The 24,525-nt window shown below is 35.7% G+C and overlaps 2 protein-coding genes across 2 annotated transcripts in view; one reads left to right on the top strand and one right to left on the bottom strand.

Moving 5' to 3' along the window:
- LOC306853831 (alpha-2-macroglobulin-like protein 1) overlaps positions 1 to 4,493 on the top strand; it is a gene marked incomplete at both ends in the record, with an annotated part of 38,394 nt that extends 33,901 nt beyond the window's left edge. The window contains 5 exons of the mRNA XM_079391475.1: positions 48 to 138; positions 234 to 302; positions 894 to 999; positions 4,216 to 4,315; positions 4,397 to 4,493. Of these exons, the coding sequence (XP_079247601.1) occupies positions 48 to 138; positions 234 to 302; positions 894 to 999; positions 4,216 to 4,315; positions 4,397 to 4,493 (463 nt within the window). The remainder of the gene's footprint in view (positions 1 to 47; positions 139 to 233; positions 303 to 893; positions 1,000 to 4,215; positions 4,316 to 4,396) is intronic.
- A 6,743-nt stretch (positions 4,494 to 11,236) lies between these two features.
- Positions 11,237 to 24,525, bottom strand: part of LOC306854420 (pleckstrin homology-like domain family B member 1) — a 75,015-nt gene continuing 61,726 nt past the window's right edge. The window contains exons 16-21 of the mRNA XM_079392387.1: positions 22,283 to 22,568; positions 18,736 to 18,826; positions 18,490 to 18,636; positions 17,161 to 17,380; positions 16,411 to 16,496; positions 11,237 to 14,199 (exon numbers count right to left, since the gene is read on the bottom strand). Coding sequence (XP_079248513.1) covers positions 14,059 to 14,199; positions 16,411 to 16,496; positions 17,161 to 17,380; positions 18,490 to 18,636; positions 18,736 to 18,826; positions 22,283 to 22,568 — 971 coding nt within the window. The 3' untranslated portion in view covers positions 11,237 to 14,058. The remainder of the gene's footprint in view (positions 14,200 to 16,410; positions 16,497 to 17,160; positions 17,381 to 18,489; positions 18,637 to 18,735; positions 18,827 to 22,282; positions 22,569 to 24,525) is intronic.

Here is a 24,525-nt window from a genome sequence, read left to right as displayed (position 1 = left end):
AAAGACTCAACCAACTTTATTCATCCAAATTTACAATTGTATGGCAGGTATAGTGGCACACGAGCAGAAACCAACATGGTGATCATTAACGTCAGGCTGCTGTCTGGGTTTAAGCCAGATGAGACGTCTCTGCAGGCTGTGAGTGACACTTCATTGTGAAGTTCAAGTTCAAGTTTATTTGTATAGCGCTTTTACGATACAAATCGTTCTTACTCGCTTCTCTGTCTCCACAGCTGAGGGAAGACCCCACCATCAAACGTCTAGATCTGGATGAGGATCATATCATTTTCTATTTGGATAGTGTAAATGTTTCATTCAAATACCTTGAGGGGTTTGAAACCTTTTTGGGATGAATCACTGATATTTTGACAATAAAAGGGATAAACTGACCCCGTTTACTTAAAGGAATAGTTCACCCAAAAATGAAAACTGGCTGAAAATGTACTCACTCTCAGGCCAACCAATATGTAGATGAGTTTGTTTCTTCATTGGAAACAGATTTGGAGGAATTTAGCACTACATCACTTGCTCATCCATGGATCCTCTGCAGTGAATGGGTGCCGTCAGAATAAGAGTCCAAACAGCTGATAAAAACATCACATTAATCCATTCCACGATGTTTGTATCAGCTGTTTGGACTCTCATTCTGACGGCACCCATTCACTGCAGAGAATCCATTGGTGAGCAAGTGATGTAATGCTAAATTTATCCAAAACTGTTCCTATGAAGAAACAAACTCATCTACATATTGGATAGCGCAAGGGAGAGTAAATTTTAAGCAAATTTTTTTTTTTTTGGTGAACTACTCCTTTAACACATTCTCATATGTTCACACCCCATAGAAAATAAATCTCTCCACAATCATAATGTAATAACTTTCTCTTCAATTCCAGTTGAAAAAGAATGAGGAGAAATCCATCAGCCTGAAGCTCGTGCAGGAAGTGCCAGTGCAGAACCTGAAACCAGCTGTAGTGATCGTCTATGACTACTACAAGATCAGTACGTGTTTATTCTTCACTGTGCACTCTGAAATACAATATAGTGTTTCTATTATAAACCCAGCAAAATATAATAAATAATAAAATAAAAAAATCATGATATAAGCATTGCGTAATTGTGCTTTACAAGCCTGCATGTGTTTTTATTCCTCCAGGTGAATTGTCTGTGATTGATTACACCTCCCCATGTGCATAAATACTACCGTAAGTACAGTAAATTTAATCTAAAACTCCATTAGTATTTTTGAATAATTGTACTCTTACATTTGAATTTAAAGACATTTACATGTTTTTAAAAACTATTTCAAATGCTCTTTTGAACTTTCTATTCATAAATGAATCCTGAAAAATATCAAAATGTTTTTCATCATTGATAATAATTAGAATTTTTCTTAAGCACCAAATCAACATATTTGAATGATGTGTAAAGGACAGTTTTATAATGTATATAATGATGTATAAAGAACAGATATGAATGTAAAATTATGATATAAATGTATGTTTTAGATTGCTTAATAAAAGGTCGATTGACCTATTGTGTTTCAGGTAATGATCTTAAGTGCTAATGGCTGAAGACCTGTACACTGGTATAAATTGCGAGATGGATTTAATGCTGACACTTTTTCTCTTCTAGCATTTTCTTGTAATAAAATCTTTGTTTTCATGAATAAAAAATAATGCAGTTCTACATTATGCACTTTAGTTGCTATTAAACAATTTGTCAATTTCTGCATCATAAACATTTGTGTCCTGTGATTATTTATTATCTAGATTTATTATTACTGTACATATGCAAATAATATAATAATATTAGTCAAATATTAAATCCTAGTTTCAAGTTTTAAATCTTTCCCAAATTGTGTATTATGAAAAAAAATCTGCCAATTGCAGATGTTTACAGTAATGTCTGTTTTTCTGTCTGTAATCAAAAACAACATTTCAAAGCATATAATATTTCATAATAAGATGAACTGATATGTTAGTGTGGCTCAATTCCTCTCTTCAACTGGTTTAGTAACTGAAGATTTTATTTTTATCGCAAACACATGAAAGCTACTTTCAGACTTTTTGTTTTCTGTTGTATCTGTGTACTGTTTCCCCCCTTCAGTTTAAAAGTAGTACAGTCAAAAACTCAAATGCTTGATATCTCTGCTTAGCAAATATAATTCATCTTTTTTTTTTTTGAAAATATATTTTTAGCATTTTTTTTTTGCTTTTATTATGATACGATAGTGTAGCAGAGACAGAAAGAAAATTGGGAGAGGGGGGTGAGGGGACAGGATTCAAACTCAGTCCATCAAGGACATGATGGCGCACTGACCACTAGGCTATCGGCACCAACAAGAATTCACCTTTTAAAATGCCTGTTAACTTCAGTAATATGCTAGAATACTAATCAAGAATATTCTCCTCCTGCTGCCCACTAAAATTCCACAGTTTTCCAGGAATTACCAAATAATTTCAGTACACAATCCCAAAAAACATTACAGAGCACCGAACACTGTCCAGCAATATGTTTCATTCAGCTTGAAGCGAGGGCGCTCTCACACAGAAAGTCCAAAACAGACTCATAGAAGTAGTATTAACTTATGTGCCAGGAAATCCCTGAACAAAGGCATCCAGTTATCGCTGTGGCTAAGCGGAGTAAAAAATGACAATACATACACGATTGCTACAAAATATGGTTTATGTGTCTTTTTCAAGTCATCTCCAGATAAATAAGCAAAATATCTGAATAATGCCAAGGCAAGGCAAGTTTATTTATATATCACATTTCATACACAATGGTAATTCAAAGTGCTTTACATAAAAGGAAGTAAAATAATCATTAAAAAAAAATCACAACAATAAAACCAGAAATTTAAAAACGTTTAAAATGATTTAAAAATTGATTTAATATGAATTTAGAACAGTTAGAAATAAAAATGATTATACATAAAATACAGTGCAGTAAGTTCGGACGTAGCACAGTGCTCATTCAACAAATGCACAGCTAAACAGATGAGTTTTGAGTCTGCATTTAAATGTGGCTAATGTTTTAGCACATCTGATCTCTTCTGGAAGCTGGTTCCAACTGCGGGCCGCATAATAGCTAAAAGCAGACTCCCCTTGTTTTGTGTGAACCCTTGGTATTTCTAACTGACTCGATCCTAATGATCTGAGTGGTCTGTTCGGTTTATATTCAGTGAGCATATCAGCAATATATTTAGGTCCTGGGCCATTGAGTGACTTATAAACAAGTAAAAGTACTTTAAAATCAATCCTAAATGTAACTGGAAGCCAGTGTAAGGACCTGAGGACTGGTGTGATATGCTCAGATTTTCTGGTTCTAGTCAGAATCCTGGCAGCAGCATTCTGGATGAGCTGCAGTTGTCTAATGGTCTTCTTGGGAAGGCCGGTGAGGAGACCATTACAGTAATCCACCCTGCTGGTGATAAAGGCATGAACAAGTTTCTCCAAGTCTTGACTGGAAACAAAACATCTAATTTTGCAATGTTTTTGAGATGATAGTATGCTGATTTAGTTACTGCTTTGACATGACTACTGAAACTAAGGTCTGTCTCCAGAATCACCCCAAGATTTCTGACTTGATTTTTAGTTGTTTGACCCCTAGAGTCAAGGTATGCATTCACCTTGAGAACTTCATCTTTGTTTCCAAATGCAATGACTTCAGTTTTCTCCTTGTTTAACTGAAGAAAGTTCTGGCACATCCAACTGTTAATTTCATCAATGCATTGGCAGAGGGAGTCAGTGGGGCTGTAGTCATTTGGAGATAAGGCTAGGTAAATCTGGGTATCATCAGCATAGCTGTGATAGGCAATTTGGTTCTTCCTCATTATGAAGAGCTCCCTCAAGCCAGTGACGCCATTCTTCTATAGCTGCTTTCATGGAGAGTAGCTCCTTATTTCCAACATCATAGTTACGCTCTGCAGGGGTCAGTTTCCTGGAGAAGAAAGCACATGGATACAATTTGCTTGGTTGTCCTTGTCTCTGTGAAAGTACTGCACCTATGCCACAGTCTGAGGCATGCACTTCTAGTATGAACGGTTAATTCGGATCAGGATGCTTCCGAATAGGGGCTGTCGTAAATCGTTCTTTCAATGCGTGGAAAGCGTTGTCAGCTTCTGATGTCCAAACCAGTTTTGACGGTTTATTCTTAAGGAGCGAGGTGAGGGGAGAGGCCACCATGCTATAATTTCGAATAAACCTCCTGTAGAAATTGGCAAAGCCAAGGAATCTCTGCAGATCCTTGATGGTTCGTGGTTGTGGCCATTCCGTGACTGCCTGAACTTTGAGATTGTTCATCTTGACGCCCTGTGAGCTGATGTGGTAACCCAGGAAGAAGGTTTGATTGACGTGGAACTCACAATTTTCAGCTTTGACAATTTATTCTCTAGAAGTCGGAAGGAGTGTTCTGACACGGGAGATGTGTTCCTGTTCAGTTTTGGAAAAGATGAGGATATCATCGATGTAGGCGACCATAAACTTATTTAGAAGATCTTTGAAGATTTAATTGATGAAAGATTGGAATATGGCAGGAGATTTGGCTAGCCCATACGGCATTACCTGATATTCATAATGCCCCCTGGTGGTGAAAAAGGCTGTTTTCTATTCATCCCCTCCTTTAATCCTGACGAGATTATATGCACTTCGGAGATCAAGTTTGGTGTAGATTTTGGCCTCTCTGAGTTGTTCTAGTGCAGATGGCACTGATGGAAGGGGAGAACGGAATTTAATGGTAATGTTATTCAGTCCTCTATAATCAATACACGGTCTTAGACCACCATCTTTCTTCTCCACGAAGAAGAATCCTGCAGCTTCATCCACATGCTCCTTTCTAGAAAGTGGATAGATTTTTACTCTTGGGGGGTTGTGTGTTGGGCAGGAGATCGATGGCACAGTCCCATGGTCTATGTGGGGGAAGTTGAGTGGCTTTTACCTTGCTGAATACGTCAGAGAGGTCTTGGTAGTAATGGGGAATATGAACTTTCTTGTGTGTTTCAGGACTTTCCACACTGGTTGTGAGACATGATTGAGGTTTTGCAGTGATACAATGATTCATACAGAAGGATGACCAGTGTGTTAGTTCACCTTGATGCCATGAGAGTTCGGGGTCGTGAGCAGAAAGCCATGGATATCCTAAAACAACTTTGTGTTTAGGAGAGTCGATGATGTAAAATGTGATGGATTCTTTATGAAGAGTTCCAACCTGGAGTGTGAGCGTCTTGGTTTGGTGAGTGATGCCCTTACCAATCTGTATATTATTGATAACCCTGACTTGGATTGGTGGGGTGCATGGTTGTGTTGGAATTTGATGTTTTGTGACAATATCCTGGTGGATTAGATTCAGGGCAGCTCGCTAGTTGAGCATCGCTGTGAGATCAAGAGACAGGGTATCAAATCTTAAGACAAGAGGGAGTGTGAAAGTTTTGTTACTTAAAAGGGAAATATGTTCAATATTTACCCGGGGATTGCTTTGGAGCTTGTGGGGGCATCCTAAACTGTGGTGACCTGATTCACCGCAGTAAAAACACAGGCGTTGATGTCGCCTCCATTCTCTCTCACTCTCAGATAGTTGGGATGTGTTTAGTTGCATGGGTTCCTCAGGAGAAAACATTTCAACAGGGTTAAGAGTAAAAACGTTGGTCTGTCCACCCTTTCCACTTTTCTTCTTAGGAGTTTGTCTCATGAGGTTATCAATCCTGATAGCGAGCGTGATAAAATCGGAGAAGGAGGATCCCTCACCCTTACATGCAATTTCTGCCTGAAGATCGCAATTAAGGCTTTATTAAACATAGCTTTTAAAGCGACATCATTCCATCCACTCTGGGCAGCGAGCGTTCTGAACTCAATGGCAAACTCGGCAGCGGTGCAGTTACCTTGTGTAAGGTTGATGAGCTGTGTCGAAACATTTCTTCCGCCATGAGGGTATTCGAACACTTCGCGGAGTTGTTGAATGAAGTACGTCACTGAACTCCTTAGTTGGAAGTCCGAGTCCCAAACGGCTGCTGCCCAATCGATAGCTCTGCCCGTCAAATGTGTCATGATGAAAGCGCACTTTTTCCCCTCTGATTCAAATCTCTCTCCTTGGTGATCCAGATAAACCTGGCAAATAAAGCCCTTGCATTGTTCAGCTGTTCCGTCGAATTTATCAGGGAGTGCGAAGCTTACGGTCTTCGGTGTGAGCGGAGGGAGAGATCGAATGTAGTGCGTCAGATGTTCGTTGATGGACCGCTGCTGGGTGAGTCGTTCCTGATATCCTTGGAGCATTTATGTTTGGTATGAGACTGCTGCTTGTAGATTCGACACTTCTGCTGGATTCATAGTAGGCAAAGTATTCTGTAACAATGACGCTGGAGTTTGGTTAGAATCCATTAAAGGAAGTTTATTAGAGGTCAAGGCTTTAAATAGAGGTCGGCAAAACAGGCAGAAGGTCAAACCAGAGAAGCAAGTAGATCGTTCGTCAAACACAGGGGAAACATCAAAGACAATGGTGATCAGGCAGGCAAAGGGTCCAAACACAAACATCAGTCAGATCAGGCGTCAGAGCAAAGGGACAGAGTACAATACTGTGAGTCAAGATATCAGTTAGGATCAAAGACAGGTTAGCAAACAGTAACAGGAAATACCGCTTGGTAAGGCAGAATGACTGGTAATACTTCGCGACTAGCACGTGAACAGGTCTCAGAATTTATAGGAGTCAAACAGGAAGTGACAGCAGAGGGAGAGGGTCAGGTTCAGTACTCGGGTGAGGGCTCCCTCTGCTGGCTAGACGTTACAAGGAGTAACATTATTAGCGTATATTTAGTTGAAAACAACAATTTCTCTAATACATACAGCAAATCATCTTCTCTCACGTCATTTAAAAAATATTTAATAAAAACAACTACATACAAATAAGAATGTGGAAACTAAAAATTCAAACAAACCTTTCTCGTTGTATGCACTGGACCGTCATCCTCCTTCTCTTCCTCATCTGTTTGTTTGCGGATTTTACTTTTAATCATTTAAGATTTAGGATTTGAGTGTTGCTCATCAAAGTTTTCTGCAGCGTAAACACTCTAGACCAGAGGTCTCCAAATCATACCCCATTCAATTGAATTTGCCACAGGTTAATGTCACTCGAAGTGTAGTAACATCTACAAGCAATATGAATGCTCCTTAGCTAAATTTAAACTGTTCCAGATAAGGGTATGAATACTTATGCGATGGGATCATTTAAGTTTTTTATTTTTAAGAAATTTGCAAAGATGTCAAAACTTTTTTTTTTTTTTTGCTTTGCCATTATGGTGTGTGGGGTGTAGACTGATGTGTGAAAAAAAACCATTTAAAGCAGTTTAAAATATGGCAGCAAGTTAATTTACCAGATACAAGACAATTAAAGATACTAAAATACTTGTCTTGTAAAAATTTATATTTTGCAAAAAGAACTGCTGAATAAAAAAATAGATATATTTATTTTGTGGAGACATTTAATTAAATAATTTGCACATTTTACTTATTTGTTCCCTTGTTTTAGTTAAATCATGTCATGTGCAGGTCTCTATAGTATAGTAGTAAACTCCCTGAGAAGAAAGAGAATAAGGCACAAACTACTGTTGATAGTTACCGTGTTGCAGAGAGGAAAACACTTTTTTTTTCTCACCATTTCATAAATTGTTAAAAATGTACTACAAAATCAAATTAGGTAACTGTTTTTTTCCCGTAAATGTATTTTTTAATGTTTCTGTTAACCCTAGATCTCATTTCCCTGGACCCCAGTTTAAAAATCCCTAATCTAGATTATTCTGCTGCTTTTATTAAACGTAAAGATAAATAACATTACTAACATACTTGTCTTGTAAGGATGTGCAAAATGTATTAAATTTTCAAAAAAATAAAATAAAAAATCTACCTACAGTTTATGCTTTCATTTATAAAAACATTCCAGTTGAAAAAGAATGAGGAGAAGTCCATCAGCCTGAAGCTCGTGCAGGAAGTGCCAGTGCAGAACCTGAAACCAGCTGTAGTGATCGTCTATGACTACTACAAGATCAGTACGTGTTTATTCTTCACTGTGCACTCTGAAATACAATATAGTGTTTTTATTATAAACTAAGCAAAATATAATAAATAATAGAATAAAAATAGTATGAATAAATCGTAACAAAAAATGAGAAAACTTATCTCCATTTTAATGTTTAAGAGTTACATTTTTTATAAATCTTAGTGACATCGTGATATAAGCATTGCGTAATTGTGTTTTACGAGCCTGTATTTAATCTTACCATTATGCATTTTCATTTCATTGAGACAAGCTGTACAATGGAGTGCACAAAAAATTAGGTTGTGTTTCTATTCCTCCAGGTGAATTGTCTGTGATTGCCTACACCTCCCCATGTGCATAAACACTACCGTAAGTACAGTCAATTTGATCCAAAACTATTTTAATAATTGTACTCCTAAAAAAAATCAAATGTTCTTTTGAACCTTCTCTTCATAAAAGAATCCTGGACAAAAAAAAATCTACAGTTTTCAACATTGATAATTATCATTTTTTTCTTGAGCACCAAATCAGCATATTTGAATGATGTGTAAAGGACAGTCGTGAATGGAATATTATGATATGAATACATTGCTTGATAAAAGGTTGAGCAATTAGGGGTTAAGTGTCTTGCTCAGGGACACATTGGTGTCTCACAGTGGATTCGAACCCGGGTCTCTCACACCAAAGGCATGTGTCTTATCCACTGCGCCATCACCACCCATTGGAATTTATGGCGAGATGGATTTAAAACTGACACTTTTTTCTTTTATCACTTTCTTATAAGAAAAACAATATGATTTTATTGCATGAAAAATAATTCATTTCTGCATTACGCATTTTAGTTGCTATTTAACAATTTGTCCACTTCTGCATCAGAAACATTTGTGTCCTGTGATTATTTATTATCTTTCTTATTACTTTACATGCAAATATCTGGATCTTAAAAGAATAAGCTATACATTATTAGTGCATATTAGTCAAATATTAAATCAAGTTCTAAATCCAATTATATATTTTGAAAAAAAAAATGAAAAAAAGCACACATCTGCCAATTGCAAATGTTTACAATATTACGTCAAAGCACTTGACATTTTGTTGGTGTGGATCAATTCAACTCCTCTGCTGGTTTAGTAACTTAAGTTTTAAACAAGATTGTATCGCCAACACATGAAAGCAGCTTTCAGACTTTGTGTTTGCTGTTGTAACACCCAATAATATCTGTATACTCTTTCCCCCTTGAGTGTTTAAAAGTAGCACAATCAGAAACGGTTTCCAAACCACTCGGATGCTTGATATCTCTGCTTTAGCAAAAAGAATTCATCTTTTAAAATGCCTGTTAACTTCAGTAATATCATGTTAGAATGCTAATTGAGAATATTCTCCTACTGCTGCCCACTAAAGCGGTGTCAGTTTCACAGCGTTCCAGGAATTACCAAATAATTTCAGTAAACAATCCCTACAAATTGCATCAGCAAACAACTCACTTCAGAGAGACTAAAGCATACAGTATACCCCAAACAGTTCAGAATGTATTGCCTATATTGCTCAAAGACTGAACTGATACTCACTAACTTCTCAAAGTTTGAATTCTAAAGAGATTGAATTTTTTTAGGGCCGCCTAGCATATTTAGTGATATGATTTGATTGGCAGTTTTTCCATATTTAGTGTTAAAATCATAGTAAAGTCCAAGTCAAAATATATGTTTGAAATTGTTTTTAAGGCTGCTATACAACAAATGGCTCTATATTTCGCAATAACCACTATTTGAAAGGCAGTTTTCACATATGTTGTGTTAAAATGATCATATATTCCAAGACAAAATGTAACAGCAAGTTAACATTTACTGCTTTTGTTAGTGGCTAGGTGTGAAAAATTGCTTTTTTTTTTTATATTGTTTATTTTTTGGTAATGTATAAGTTATGTTCTGCGGCAGAGTCAAAGCTAAATCAAGCATTTTACACAGTACATTTTTGCTTGCCTTCCGAACCTTGGTGTGTACTAAACAAGCAGACCATAAATGCAGCATGTACCAAAGACATCTAAACGAACTAAAAAACAGGACGTGATATCACAAGATGTGATCCTAATAAAAAACATACCTCGTTCTTGAGATTATATCCGTGTGTGCTGGAGGAAATCCTGTTTCTGTTTTGGCGCAACTCTGTTGCTTTTAAATATGCTATAGAAATACATTTTGACTTGACTTGTTTTACTCCTTTATACATTTTATAAGGTATTTATTTATTTATTTTCAGTAAATTCACAAAATATGCCCCGTAAAATCTGCCTAATCAGGTTGTGATCCTTATGTCTTTTGACAGTGAACTAAGCCAAGGGAACCAGTAGGCTACTAAATGTATCTTTTTTTAAAAGTCCAAAAGACAAGGTTTCTGCAGACCTTAAAAAGTCTTAAATTCATAAAATCATGGCATTAAATGTTGCATGCGCTGGAAAAAAAGATGAGAGTATGTTTTCCAATACAGATCTAAATACATATTACAGATCAAAGTACATATATTAGATATATTCTAAGAAATTGAAAACAATCAAGGCGAGTTTCTGCTTAAAACAAGAACAAATATCTGACATGTATTAAAACTCATTTTCCCTGTGAACTAAGTTCATTTTTTTTCAAACTCTTCTCAGAAAACAAGACGTCATGTCATTTTGCTTGAATGTATTTTAATTTAAGGAAATTTAGATGCTGCATTTTCTTTCATAGAACCTGCCGAGACCCTGAAAATAACCAAGATAACTTAAATTTAAGTGTAAACACACCCTCAAGGAGTATGACATACTTTAACTATGAAAATACAGTGTTTTCACACACTGCCAGCAGCATATTGTACTTCTAAAGTGATTTATTTCAAGGTTAATTATTGACACTGTTTATCTAGGGTGTTGTCCGACCAAAATAAACTTGGTCTGCAAACTTTCTTGGGTTAACCTTATCGTAGCACATCTTAGCGGTAGCTTTTTAATTTAGCATGCTGCTCTCTTGTCTGGTGTCATGAAAACAAAACCGTAGCTATGATGCAAGACTTCGGCTTGCGTTGCAGTATTAATTACAGCAGTGAGGGTTACTTGCCCTTTTACATCTGAAGTCCGAGTTTAGTTGTGACCTCTGGGCTACAGTCTTCTCCGCAAGTGCGTGTTTTATGTGTTAGCATGGATCATAATTAGGCAAATAAACACAAAAACACCATAAATAAGGAAAACTGTGAGTGTATTCATGTTCAACATTTTACAACACAGTTTTCACCTAGTTTTGTGATAGTACTCAAGACATCTTACACACAAAATGAAGGCTAATTATTCATGTTGATTTAAATTCTCTGTAGATTTCATTTCAACATACAGTTTGGTTTCAGAAGAAAGCAAAGCCTGTTGGTCTTTTCTTTTTTACAGTGTCGTAGCTGTAACATCGCTAACCATAAATAAACATTTCATTTTCCCCAAACTAACACAAGGTCAGGCAGACTAGTAAATAGCCTGCCTGTAAAATATCAATAATACTTAAAGAGCTACTAAACCATTTAAATAGCTCCCTAAATTGTATTAAAGCAGTATAGGACTGATTTAAATAGGTCACCTTTTTTAAAATTACAGTACGTGTCTGTTCACAATCTCTTGAAACAGTAAAACCCACTATGTATCACATGGAATAAAGGTGCGGTCACATTTATCATTGCTTTGTGAAATTTGTAGGTGAAATCAAATCATTTCGAAATGAATCCACACATGAATCCATCACACTGAAATTTCATGTGACAGCGAAAGATTTCCCCATACAGATTTTGCAACATTTATGATTTTTTTTGCACATTTTTGCTAATTTACTGTTGGTCAGTGAATTTCCGCAGGCGAAATCCAGGCAAATTTCAATAGGCATCCACACAATCTGGAATTTTGCATGATTTCAAAACCGATTCAAGTTGGTCAACCGAATTCACTGTGTTGACCAACAGAAAGCCAGAAAACTTCCGTGTGAGCTGTAGTTCATGCACCGCTACACTACTGACAGTAGACAATTGCCAATTTTTTTTTTTATAATTTACTGTTGTTCTGTGAATTTTTGCAGGAGATATCCAGGCAAATTTCAATAGGCATCCATGCAAACTGGAATTTCACATGATGAATCTGTCAAGCAAATTCACTGCATTGATCAACAGAAAGCCAGAAAACTTTGCTTTGAATGTGACTTCTGTGTGAGCTGTACTTTATGCAGCACTACACTATTGACAGTAGACGGTTGACATATTTTGCCAGTGTAATTTTCACCAAATTTTTGCTAATTTACTGTTGTTAGGTGAATTTTCGCAGACGAAATCCAGGCGAATTTCAATAGGCATCCATGAAATCTGGAATTTGCAAGATGGTGAAAGATTTCCTAACTCAGATTTCTAAACAGATTTTCAAATCTTTCAAACGAAATCACTGCGCTCACCAACAGAAAGCCGGAAAACTTGCTTGTTTTGAACATGACTTCAGTGCGAGCTGTACTTAATGCATCGGTACACTATTGACAGCAGACGGTTGAAATTTTTTGCCTACGTAATTTTCACACGAAATCCAGGCGAATTTCAATAGACATCAATGCATTCTGGAATTTCACATGATGGCGACAGATTTCCCAAAGCAGATTTCAAAACCAATTCAAGTCTGTCAAGCAAATTCACTACGTTGGCCAACAAAAATCTAGAAAACTTGCTTGTTTTGAACGTGACTTCAGTGTGAGCCGTACTTCATGCATCAGTACACTACTGATAGTAAACAATTCACATTTTTTAATTCTAATTTACTGTTGTTCTGTGAATTTTCGCAGGCGATATCCAGGTGAATTTGAATAGGCATCCATGAAATCTGGAATTTTGGTCCAATCCGATTCAAGTTGGTCAAGTGAAATCACTGTGTTGGCAAACAAAAAGCTGGAAAACTTGATTGTTTTTAATGCGACTTCTGTGTGAGCTGTGCTTCATACATCTCTACACAATTGACAATAGACTTGTCAACACACCTCAAAATTTCTCTAATGTGACCGCACCTTGCAACTGTGATTCCAGCTGTTTTTCACTAGTGTAACAGTTCAGATACGAAGAGTGATAAATATGGGTCAATATATCAAGGCACTGTATGACTTGCATGATTATGATGTTATTTATTTTTCTCTTGTTTGTGGCAATTATTCCAAACTCTCGTAGGCTGGCAGTGATAAGTGATGGCTGCCTCCCTTGGGAGTCAAATCACAAGATCAAGTTATCAGGACTTGGCAAAAAGACTCTAGTTGTAAGTGGTATGTGTGTGTGTGTGTGCATGCGTTTGTGGTTCTGTATCTAAAAGAATGAGCTGGGAACACAGAGACACAGTGGGATACACTTGGACAGGAGTCACTGACATCCCTCTACAATAAATATAGACTCCTGAGCTGGTAGGTGGGCTTTGGTGAATTAAGTCTTTGTTTCTGTGATACCGGATCTTTAAATGTAAATGTAATACTCCATTTAATTTAAAACATCATTTAAATGTACTGCAGTTAATTTATATTCTCTCATCATTTCTTGTCGGTCGATCCCATCAAATATTTAACGCAACACTATTCCAGAATGGCTTGATGGCATTTGGCATTTTCCCCATTATGTTCGAAAAGACAAATGGTGGGACACACTGAAATGAAAGTCAAGTTTCTGCACATCCAGACAAGACTGCAACTGAAAAATATCTCTAACGGCAAAAAGGCATTTTACGTCAATGGTGAGTGAGCCACCACCTGCAGGTTTGGTTCACTGGGTGTTTTCATCTTCTCCCTTTTTCAATCCAGGCAGGCATGGAAAGCCTCTGGTGGATATCTGTCTGTGCATCTGAGTGAATATATAACATCTCCAGGAAACACGAGAAGAAGAAGAAGAAAAAAGGAAGTAACAAAATAAAGTCTTTCCTCTCATTGGGAATAACAGGTCTGGGTCATTTGAAGTCTCCCTGCCGAACGGATTCCGTTTTGACGCGTGGGTCAGTGAGCAGCGGTGGGTTTTGTCTCAATTCATGAACTGCGTGTAGCCCTCGGCTCCTGTCACTATCACATCCATCCATATCCTCATGGCCTCTGCGGACGGGGCCACCATGTAATACAGTCTGTCGTGCGTCTTCACGCAGAAGGTCAGGGAGGGGTTGGGGCTCTGCGATCAAAAAGACAATCAGTTCAGTGAGGGAACCATGTATGGAGTCTATCTACTACTCAGTGATTAAGGCATATGCATCAGCTGCTATTTATCCATTAGGGGATGTCAGTTAAGGAATTTTTTCAAAATGATTTTAAATTAAATTAAATGAATTAATCACATGTGGAGGATGACAAATACCACATGCAATATTTTAACTACAATTAAAGCCACTATACAAATATATATAATTTAAAAATTAAAATAAACATAAGAAATGTACTGCTATTTTTGGTTTAGAATGAATCCAGCTTAATTTAATAATTTAATATAGTTTCACAATTTTCCAAGTATTATTAATAATGTGTATGGATAATGCGACTAAAATAATTTTGCCAGCACAATTTATTGTGTGAATTATAAAATTCGCAAGACATTATAATAAAATTTAAAAAATAGTCTTATTTATAATATATTAGTTTTATGTATTTTTATACTTTATAATACATATTTATAATAACTACAGTCAAACTTCAATTAAAGTGATTATTCTAAATATAACAATAATATTAATAATAATAATAATAATAACAAATAATTAAACATTAATAAATATAATATCTAAATGTAATAATATGCTATTATTAAATAAACATAAGAAATGTGCTATGTGGTTTGTTTCATTTCATTTTAATGAAAGTATTTTAATGCATTTATATGAAGTACGAATCCAAATGGTATAATTTAATACAATTTACAATTTTTTAAGTATTAATAATAATGCACAAATATTATTATGTGGTTCATGTGATATTACAAGACTTTATAAAATATATACACATATATATGTTTCATATAATATTTTTAGATTTGATTCTGAACTTAGTAAAACTGATGTTTTTTGTATCGTTGTAGATATTTCTAAATCTATTAAATTTAGTGGCTTTATGCTCTTGGCATTCAATAATTCACCTCACAAACACATTGTGGTCAGCATGTTTATCCATGCTGGATGTGAACCTGCATTTAATGTAGCCTGGGGCGTATTTACTTTTACCTCGTTTAGTTTTGCTCATGTTTTGAAGGATGAGGTCTCATCACTTTCATGTTGGCATATACTAATTTGGCTCTTTCCATCAAGTGACAGATACATGTGCACGAAAATGCTGCAATGTTTGATTGGACACACTGACTTTGATGTCAAAAAAAAAAAAAAAAGATGAGCAGTGGTTTCTTCTCTTTTTTAAAATGTTGATAAGTCTATTTATTTAACAGCTTGTTATCACATTATACTTTAACACACGATCATTATAATTGTGCACGATTACTTTGAACCTGTTTCATAAGCTCCTACGTCACATGCAGCACAAACAACAGCGTGCACTCATTTCCCAGATGAGCTTCTTTAGCTCTCTTGAGCTAAAGTGGATGAATAAACACTCATACCACTTAATTAATAATAAATGATTAATTATTAGCACCTCTAATTTTAATTGCATATCAAAACAGGAGGTGCTAATGTGCTAATTACTTCTCCTAACATAAACACTCATTATTAAAGAGCACTCCACTCATGCAATGGATATACAAATCTCTTCAAATGATTCTGACACTGTCAAGGAGTGAATTATAGTACGGCTTCCCGTTAACCTATTACATTATACAGCGTGAAGCTGATGGCGTATAATACACCACACAACTGCTTCTGTGGGGCTATTAAGTTATACAAACACTTAGTATCTCACCACAGGTGGGAGTAGTAAAATACACTTAAGGGAAACGCACACAGGTCGTAAATTACATTATACTCTTATCCTCGGTAACTGTAAAAAACATATCAACTATGTGAAGATGCAAATAGTCCAGGTATTCAAAACAATACAAAACAAGGTATGTTAATTAGTCGCAAGGGAGTAAGTGAGTGAAAAATGCACGAATTAGAGCAATTTCCTCTAAGCAAACATGCAGGATAGGGTGATAGTGGTGCGATACGTACATTTGTCAAATTCAGATTGAAAAATCCTTTCTGTGAAAACAGACGGCAAAGCAAAAGAATGAAGAAAAAGAAGGGTGGGGAACATTGACAGCAGAGTTACAGCATAAGAGACAAAAGAGAAGAAAGAAGCTAAGAGAAAAAGATCAAATGAAATGGTGCAACAGGAGAGCAGAGCAGAAAAACAGCGGGAGATGTGAGCTGTGCTTATACCAAGGGCTCTTATTCGATCGTACCTTTGTGGCACTGCGCAGGTGATCATAGTAAACCTCCTCGATAGCCTGGAAGTAGATGACGCCCTTCAATTTGCTCTCATGTTTATCTGCGGATGGGAGAAACAGATGTCACGCTGTGAAAAAAACGTTCTCTTAATAAGTATTTTATTGCGGGGTTTTTGTTAGAAAAACGAATTAACTAGAGAAGCGAAAGCGAGTGTTTTCTTCGAAAACAAGCATTTCCACGTACTTTTACTGGAAAACAAGACAAAAGCTAGTGATTAACACAATGTTTTTCACAGCGATGGTTTGGAAAACAAATAATCCCCCACTCCCCTCGAGAATAATGATCTGGTAAGCACCGATGTGACCTTGTTACTGTGGTGCAAACCCTTCATTTTCAGTCCGCGTAGAAATAAAGAGCGAGAGCTCACGCTCTGCCGAGCGCCACGGCTGGGTGATGAGCACGATTTCCTCAGCATTGCGGCAGATTTCATCACCATCAGATAGCATGCGGACGGGCTTCTGGTTATTTGTATGCCCCTAGCTAACCTGAGGCTATCGGAAATCATGGCAGCCACTGTGAGCTTAAGAATTACTAATTATCCGTATCCCCCCACTGCTGGATTCACCCACAATCCACTCTTTGTTCTGCCCTCGTTTCTTTCCCCAACCTCAGGGGGACAAAAGCATAACGACACGTTCGCCGAGCGGCATTAGCATAGTGCACAGTAAGGAGGATGTTGGAAGGCGACGCTGCGGTGCACATACCGGCGTAGTAGGAAAACGTCCTTTTAAGGCGATCAAAGACGAACCAGCGCTTCCTCCAGGATTTGATCTTCCCTCCCATCTTGACAAGATAGCCCTTGCACATCTTTTCAGTGAGAATCACGTGGTAGCACGTGTCCACACTGTGACCTGAGGACTCGATGTGGGAACGGAGGTCAAACTCCTCTTTGCGAATGGGCAGGTATCGGGTCATCGGGCGAGCCTGGAAATCAACAACATGTGTTATATTTTTTGTTTATTTCCCTCTCAATTAATTTATCCAAAATTGACTTCATAAAGAAAATGTTTTCATGATGAACATGGTTTTAATTTTAGGAAATTATTTTATATATATATATATATATATTCATTCATTTATTTTCTTTTTTTATTTATTTACATTTTAATTTATTACTTATCTTTTTTTAGGTTGGCAAAAAGTCAAGAATGTCACTGTCTTGAATAAGATAATAAAAAAAGGATAATTAATTTAATGTAACTATTCATAATAAAACCTTAATTCTCATAATAATAATAATTATAATAATAAACAATTTTAACAAAACATTCAAAACTTTACTGCACATGTCTGAAAAACTTTTGGTGGCCAGATCAACCAAGTGGAACTTTTTATGGCAGTTCAAGCTGTAAAATGTCACTTTCTGTAAGTAAATTTTAATGAAATGATTATATATGGTCATAAGTTTATATACATCTTACAGAATCTACAAAATGTTTTCATTTCAATTTCACAAATATTACTAATTTGAACAAAATGTTCAAATATTTTTTGGTTATATTTTCTTGTAACAGCTTATTCATGGCAGTACTAATTAACAAGCAATGCGTATGATACCTCTTACTTTGTTAAAATTATACAATTATTATAAATTTGGTGGTTCTTGTTCTTCATCACAAGTGTATTATATATATATATATATATATATATATATATATATATATATATATATATATATATATATATATATATATATATATATATATATATATATATATATATAAATCTTTTTTTTTTAAGGTAAAATAAACATTTGTATACTTCAAGGTTTAAATTAAATTCCTAATGAAAATTATTTACATTAAAATACTAATTATATTAAATACTAATGATTATGTGATTTAAAAAAAAATAATTTAAGTTAAACTGGAACTTTTCTTTAATTAAACTGAAACTTTTTTTTTTAAATGGTATAAACATTTTTCATAACCATATGAAAGCTACATGAATACAAAGATATATATATAAAAAATTCAATTGGCAGTCCCTGTAAACTCATAATGGACTTTCGTCACAGATCTGCGACTCCTCACCTGAGAGAAGTTTTTGGCCCTCATCTTCACCTCCTTCTCTATCAGCTGCTGTCTGTGTACCGTCTCCTCCTGCAGTCTCTTCTCCGCCTCCTCTCTTCTTCTTCTCTCCTCCTCTAGCATGAGTTTACGGGCATGAGTCTCTCGTTCCTGCAGCAAAAAGAGAGCAGAGGTAATTAGACAAGGCTGGGGGTCAAAAAAAGATGAATATGGTTACTGTATTGATTGTATACTAACACTTTGACTTACTCTGGACTCTATGAGTCGAGCTTTCTCTAGCTGTGCTTCTTTCAACATCTTCTCCATCTCCTCGATCTTCAGCGCATCCATACCACTGGCACTGTGAAACAAATAAAACTTCAGTCAAAGTCATTTACTATATTGAGGGGTGGATTCTCTATGCATGTTTGAACCAAGACAGACAGCAAACATTTAAATACTCGAGCGAAAGTTGTGCAACCGTTCAGTGATTTTTACCCCTCGGTGATCTATTTGGTGAATGATGGAATGGAGACCGGTAGCGGCGAGACCGGTGAATTACGAAACGTTTCGTCATATATGAAAATACAACTGGATTGCACATACAGTACAAGCATGAAAAGCTGCTGTGAAACATGAAATTAAGCACATGTGGACTATAAACAGAGAAAAAGAAAATGTGTAATGGATTCCTCTAGAGAAGAGTCTCATGAAGACAAGAGTAAACAAACTGTATGAAAACATTTCAAGTAAACAAATTCTCTCCTGAGAGAGAAACAGCCGAAGGCCGTCTCTTTACAAAGCCGTCGTGTCCCGGTCCAGCTCCACTGCTCCACCGCTTCACTGTACTTTACAGGCTTTTGTTTACAACATCTTCACACATTTCCCATGATACGCTTGTAACTGAAGACAACATGTCAGTGTCAAACTGGGTTTGGGGGCCATTCAGAACTGAAATAAGAATGTCTTTGAAATTCAATTCCTGAATCCAAATTTGAAAATGAGAATATTTGAATCTTAATTATTAATAAATTCATAGTATGGCTGTAAAGTGTAGTTTTTTATTTATTTATTATGCACTACTGTTCAAATGTTTGGGGCTAGTGTTATATTTTTATATATATTTTTTTTTAATGAAATTAATGCTTTTATTCAGCAAAGATGCATTACATTTATTAAAAGTGCAATTTATACTTTAGACATTTATAAATGTTACAAATTATTTCAAATAACTACTGTTTATTTGATTTTCTGTTCATCAAAGAATCCTTAAAAAATGTTTCAACAACTGTTTTTATTAGTAATAATGTTTCTTTAGCAGCAAATCAGTATATTAGAATAACTTCTGAAGGATCAAATGACACTGAAGATTAGAGTAATGATGCTGAAAATGCAGCTATCATAACAGGAATAAAATATATTTTAAAATATTACAATGGAAAACACTTTTAAATTGTAATATTTACAATATTTTAAATTGTAATAATATTTACAATATTTGTCATTTGTTAACATTTTTTGCATAATTCCCAAATTAATTTAATATAATTTTATATAATTTTATAATCTAAAATTATTTTTATATTATAAAATACAGTGAACCTGTATTTTTGATTAAAACAAAATCTGTTTATAAAAATAATAAAATTAATAAAACAAAATCCAACCTTCATGAGAATAAGAAACTTTTTTCAAAAACATTAAAAACATTTTGAAACCAAACGGCAGAGTACACTTCATTTTTCAGTATGACTTATTTAGTATGAGTTATTAAACATAAATTACTTTCTTAGTAACTCCATAAAATTACATTTGAATAATTACTATCAATTTTAATAATCAATAAATGTAGATTCATTTTCCATATACATAATATTTCTTTATGTTTAATAAATGAACTTTTTTATTTTATGAACTCTGATGCACTTCATCCCCAACATTTCCCAGAATGCACTAATTTACCCCAAAGTCTTTAAATTGAGACAAACAACACCAAGCAGGCTTATCATATAAATTATGCATTTTTTGTGTGTGTAGAAGAAAATCTGCTATGTGACTGTACTGAATTTCTTTGAATTACAATTAAGTGCATTTCTCTTTCTGTCATTCTAAATCAAATTCCACTCCAACATGCTCTGCAGCGTGACCAACTCAATTCAGATCCACACTCATGAACTGAATTCTGAATTTCACTCAGCCGTTGTTTGCACCTCATTAATTTCCACAACCCACATTTCCTTTCTCCTTTGGCTCATCTGTTATTTATAAATGTCAAATTCTGATGAAAGTGTAACAGGACGCTTAACTGCCATATGTACATTTGGATTACTTACACAAGTACAATTACTCTATATGTACAGAGGGGGATGGTGAAGAACAGACAAAAAGTGGGAGAGCATTTCTGACAGGAAGGGTGTATAAACGGTAAAACCTCAGGCATGTGTTTATGGAAGACGCCTTTTCGATTGTTGATATTTTTGCAAGCCCAATTAGTCCTATGATTGCTCTGACTGTCCCTGTTAAGTGGGAGCTGAATAGATGACCGTTTCCACACAGCCTGTTTAACCCAGCAACAACCTGCAAGCTTAAAGACGTGTCTTCATGCAGTCCGTTTAACCCAGAAACAACCTAATCTGTAGCCTCAAGCATCAAAGCCGTTCATTTGTTCTTTCCTTTTCTCAGGAAAGGGGGAGAGATGAAGCACGGCTGCTGCATTCTGATTCACAGTTACTACACGCATGTGAATTTCTCTCTAATATACATTATTTGACACTTTTTCACATGGACTTAATATAATATAAATGTATAATAACAGACAGTACAACAAATTATATTCATTTAAATATAAAACATTTTATATAAATATTTTGTATATAAAATTACAATATAAAGGACAGTTTAAACTCTTTGGGGTAAGTAAGATCTTTTTAAAGTTTTTGGAAGAAATAATAATAGCACTGTTATAAATTATCTTAGAATAATAAAAAAAATAAAATAAAATATATATATATATATATATATAAATATATATTATATATATAAATATATATATAATATATATTATATATATATATATATATATATTATATATATATAAATATATATAATATATATATAATATATATTATATATATATATATATATATATATATATATATATATATATATATATATATATATATATATATATATATATAATGTTTAACCAGACAACAGTGTTAAGATGAAGATGTATTACAGGTTTGGAATGACATGAGGGTGAGTGATTAATGACAGAATTTTCTTTTTGGGTCAACTATCCCTTTAAAGTTTTTTAAAGAAGAGTCTTTTGCTCATCAAGGCTGCATTTATTTGATCAAAAATAGAGAACAAATATTGTGAAATACTGTGATGCAAAGCTCATTACTCCATCTTCAGTGTCACATGATCCTTCAGAAATAATTCTTATTTATTATCAATATGCTGAATTATTATAAATTTTGGAAACAGTTTTGTTGCTTATTATTATTATTATTTTTGACCTGTGATACTTTTTTTCAGGATTCAATGTTTATATTGAAAAGAAATGAGAATAATTTACGCTCCCTATGATCTGAAGTGTCACTTTAGTCAGCGAACACCCTATGAAGTCCACTTTGCAGGCAGTTTTGGACAAATTGGATAGTACTCAGTGAAAGCCATTAAGCAGATGGTTGATAATTTAGCTTGGGACAGGCATGTGGAGAGAAACCACAGAGCCGCCACTAACTCCTGTCACAGAGCCATTGGCTAAGCACTCAGAGAAAGTGATTGAGGAAAGCAAGTGAAAATGTCAAACCTGGACATGTTGTCAGGAGAGCAGGCCGAGTTGTTTCCAGTGGAGATGCTTGTGTCCATGCTGTCCGAGCTCTCCAGGCTGAGTGTGTCATAAGGCTGTTCCCCAGAAGAGGGCGCTGTGTGGTGCAGGATGGAGTGGTGCACGACTGGCCCCAAGGTTGAGGAAAAGGGAATGTTGAGCTGCGTTTGAGAGCCATGGAGCGCCTCCCACTGGCACTGAGCCTCTACTGCAGCTTTCTGCTTCAGCTCGGCCAGACGCCTCCGCTGCTCCTCAATCACTTGCTGGCCTGGTGTAGATAAAACACATATAAAAGTCAAATCCACAGAGAGGATATGCCGTGAACTAAATGTACCCAAAAACTGAACAAGCTAAGCAGTTTGTAGGTCACAGATAGCTGCCAAACCCTCTATTAGACTACAAAGTGCTTTGAAACCCAAGTGAATGCACATCCATTTAGGATGGCATAGTTTGCCCATAATTTGCTCCACCATGCCTCACACATACACATACAAATATGTAACGTATGTGCGCTATATAAACAGCCCAAGCAATACCTCTAAATCAAGATTCCTTTGTACACTACCAGTCAAAACTCCTCTGCTCATTCTTTATTATATTTTTGAAATGTATTGGAAATATGTTGTAACGTTAATAAAATTAAAAATTAAAATTTATTTTAAAAACTAATGAAACTGATTAAACATTTATGCTCCCTGTGATTTTGGATCAATCAATCAATCAATAAAACGAAATACTCCCCCTGATTTGGGAATTATATAGTCACAAAAAGTTTACATATTAAAAACGAAAATGAAATACAAAAGACTAAACTGATCTTATATTTCAGATAAAATAAAACCAGTGTAATTATTATTTTTTATTTATCATTACAGTGGTGTGAAAAAGTGTTGGCCGCCTTCCTGATTTATTTTTATTTTTTTGCATGTTTGTCACACTTTAATGTTTCAGATCATCAAACAAACTTAAATATTAATCAAAGATAACACAAGTAAACACAACATGCAGTTTTTAAATGAAGGGGTCCCCCCCAGTTAAAACATAACTGTGGTTTATCACACCTGAGTTCAGTTTCTCTAGCCACACCCAGGCCTGATTACTGCTACACCTGTTCGCAATCAAGAAATCACTTAAATAGGACCTGCCTGACAAAGTGAAGTAGACCAAAAGATCCTCAAAAGCTACACATCATGTTGAGATCCAAAGAAATTCAGAAAAAAATTAGAAAACGTAATTGAGGTCTATCAGTCTGGAAAAGGTTATAAAGCCATTTCTAAAGCTTTGGGACTCCAGCGAACCACAGTGAGAGTCATTATCCACAAATGGTGAAATCATGGAACAGTGGTGAACCTTCCCAGGAGTGGCCGGCCGACCAAAATTACCCCAAGAGTGCAGCGACGACTCATCCAAGAGGTAACAAAAGACCCCACAACAACATCTAAAGAACTGCCTCACTTGCCTCAGTTAAGGTCAGTGTTCATGAATCCACCATAAGAAAGAGACTGGGCAAAAATGGCCTGCATGGCAGAGTTCCAAGACGAAAACCGCTGCTGAGCAAAAAGAACATAAAGGCTAGTCTCAGTTTTGCCAGAAAACATCTTGATGATCCCCAAGACTTTGGGGAAAATACTCTGTGGACTGATGAGACAAAAGTTGAACTTTTTGGACGGTGTGTGTCCCATTACATCTGGTGTAAAAGTAACACAGCATTTCCGAAAAAGAACATCATACCAACAGTAAAATATGGTGGTGGTAGTGTGATGGTCTGGGGCTGTTTTGCTGCTTCAGGATCTGGAAGACTTGCTGTGATGAATGGAACCATGAATTCAGCTGTCTACCAAAAAATCCTGAAGGACAACGTCTGGCCATCTCTTCGTGACCTCAAGCTGAAGCGAACTTGGGTTCTGCAGCAGGACAATGATCCAAAACACACCAGCAAATCCACCTCTGAATGGCTGAAGAAAAACAAAATGAAGACTTTGGAGTGGCCTAGTCAAAGTCCTGACCTGAATCCTATTGAGATGCTGTGGCATGACCTTAAAAAGGCGGTTCATGCTTGAAAACCCTCCAATGTGGCTGAATTACAACAATTCTGCCAAGATGAGTAGGCCACAATTCCTCGACAGCGCTGTAACAGACTCATTGCAAGTTATTGCAAACACTTGATTGCAGTTGTTGCTGCTAAGGGTGGCCCAACCAGTTATTAGGTTTAGGGGGCAAGCACT

The sequence above is a fragment of the Barbus barbus genome, assembly GCF_936440315.1.
Source record: "Barbus barbus genome assembly, chromosome: 34".
Taxonomy (NCBI): domain Eukaryota; kingdom Metazoa; phylum Chordata; class Actinopteri; order Cypriniformes; family Cyprinidae; genus Barbus; species Barbus barbus.
Note: the sequence above shows the minus strand (reverse complement) of the source record. Positions and strands in the feature narration are given on the sequence as shown.